This window comes from Lactuca serriola, chromosome 5, assembly GCF_051521515.1.
Source record: "Lactuca serriola cultivar US96UC23 chromosome 5, Lser_US96UC23_V15, whole genome shotgun sequence".
NCBI classification, from domain to species: domain Eukaryota; kingdom Viridiplantae; phylum Streptophyta; class Magnoliopsida; order Asterales; family Asteraceae; genus Lactuca; species Lactuca serriola.
Genome location: NC_136412.1, coordinates 70,847,115 through 70,848,800, shown reverse-complemented (window position 1 = coordinate 70,848,800; position 1,686 = coordinate 70,847,115). Strand labels below are relative to the sequence as shown.

At 47.6% G+C, this 1,686-nt stretch overlaps 1 protein-coding gene across 1 annotated transcript; it reads right to left on the bottom strand.

Moving 5' to 3' along the window:
* Positions 1-830: 830 nt before the first annotated feature.
* Positions 831-1,367, bottom strand: LOC145049582 (uncharacterized). Its single transcript, XM_078997968.1, has one exon. It carries the CDS (start codon positions 1,365-1,367, stop codon positions 831-833), a length of 537 nt encoding a protein of 178 aa, XP_078854094.1.
* Between the last annotated feature and the right edge of the window lie 319 nt (positions 1,368-1,686).

Sequence of the window (1,686 nt, the reverse complement as noted above, 5' to 3'; positions counted from 1 at the left end):
CAACTTACCCCGCTTCCTGAACTGGATGCCACCTTTCCATGGTGACACCTTCAGGAGGACCATATCTCCTACCTGAAACTGCAGGTCTGATCGTCATCTGTCAGCGTAGCTCTTCTGCTAACTCTGGGCCTTCTGGAGTCTACTCCAGACCTGTTGGATCCTCTCTGTCATCTTGAGTTCCACTTCGTTACTCCCCATGACCCTCTCTCCAACCTCACCCCAGTATATTAGGGTTCTTTACTTCCTACCATATAACATCTCGAAGGAAGGACGATCGATGCTCGATTGGTAGCTATTATTGTAGGAAAACTCTACCAAGGGAAGGTAGGTATCAAAGCTACCACCAAAGTCTAATTCACACACTCGCATCATGTCCTCTAAGGCTGAATTGTCTGCTCACCCTGACCATCCGTCTGGGGGTGAAAAGTCGTGCTAAAATGCAGACAAGTACCTAACTCGTCATGAAATTTCTTCCAGAACCTGAAAGTAAACCGTACATCTCAGTCAGAAATCGCAGAAATTGGTACTCCGTGATGAGCTACTACCTCTCGGATGTAGATATCGGCCAACTTCTCAGCCGGAATGTTCTCTTGAAGTGGTATGAAATGAACACTCTTGGTCAACCGATCCACAATGACCTAAATGGAATCCACTCCCTGTACGGTCTTGGGAAGTTTTGTGATGAAATCCATAGTAATATCCTCCCATTTCCAGACAGGGATATCCAATGGTTGTGTCTTGCCATGAGGCCTCTATTGTTCAACCTTGACCTTCCTGTAGGTCAAACACCTCTCAACCTACCGGGCTACATCCCGCTTCATGCAGGGCCATCAATAATCAGGCTGAAGATCTTTATACATCTTTGTCGCCCCAGGATGGATGGAAAATCTAGACTTGTACGCTTCTTCCATTAGGATCTGGTGCGCATCGCCTACGTACGGAACCCACACTCTCTGGTGAAGTGTCAACAACCCTTGACTATCATAGTCGAAGGAGGAAATACGTACCACTATATGCTCACTCTTTCGATGTTCCTCCTTTATAGCCTCCTGCTGGGCCTCTCGGATCTTCTCCAGAAGCGGAGTCACTACTCTCATCCTCAGACAAATGTCTCTGATTGGGGCCACAAATGCCTTGCGACTAAGTGCATTGGCCACAACATTGCCCATCCCTGGCCAGTAAAGGATCTCACAGTCGTAATCCTTCACCACATCTAACCACCGGTGCTGCCTCATTTTCAGATTCGGTTGATCGGTGAGGGACCTCAAGCTCTTATGGTCTGTGTAAATGGTAAAATGGACCCCTTGAAGATAGTGTCGTTTATTCTTGAGGGTGAAAACGACCGCCCCAAACTCCAGAACGTGCATCAGCTCTTTTGCCTCGTGAGGCTTCAGCCTCCTCGAGGCATAGGCAATGACGTGCCCCCTCTGCATCAACACTGAGCCCAAAACCGAGATGGACGCATCGCAATATACAACAAAATCATTAATGCCCTCTTGTAAGGCTAAAAGTAGTGCCTCGCACAACCTCTACCTTAATATCTTAAACGTTGCCTGCTGCTCAGGCCCCTAGCGAAATACAACAGCTTTCTTCGTCAGTCGGGTCAAGGGTACTGCTGTCTTGGAGAAGTTCTATATGAATCTTTGATAATAGGTTGCTATCTCGAGGAAACTCCGCATCTCAGAT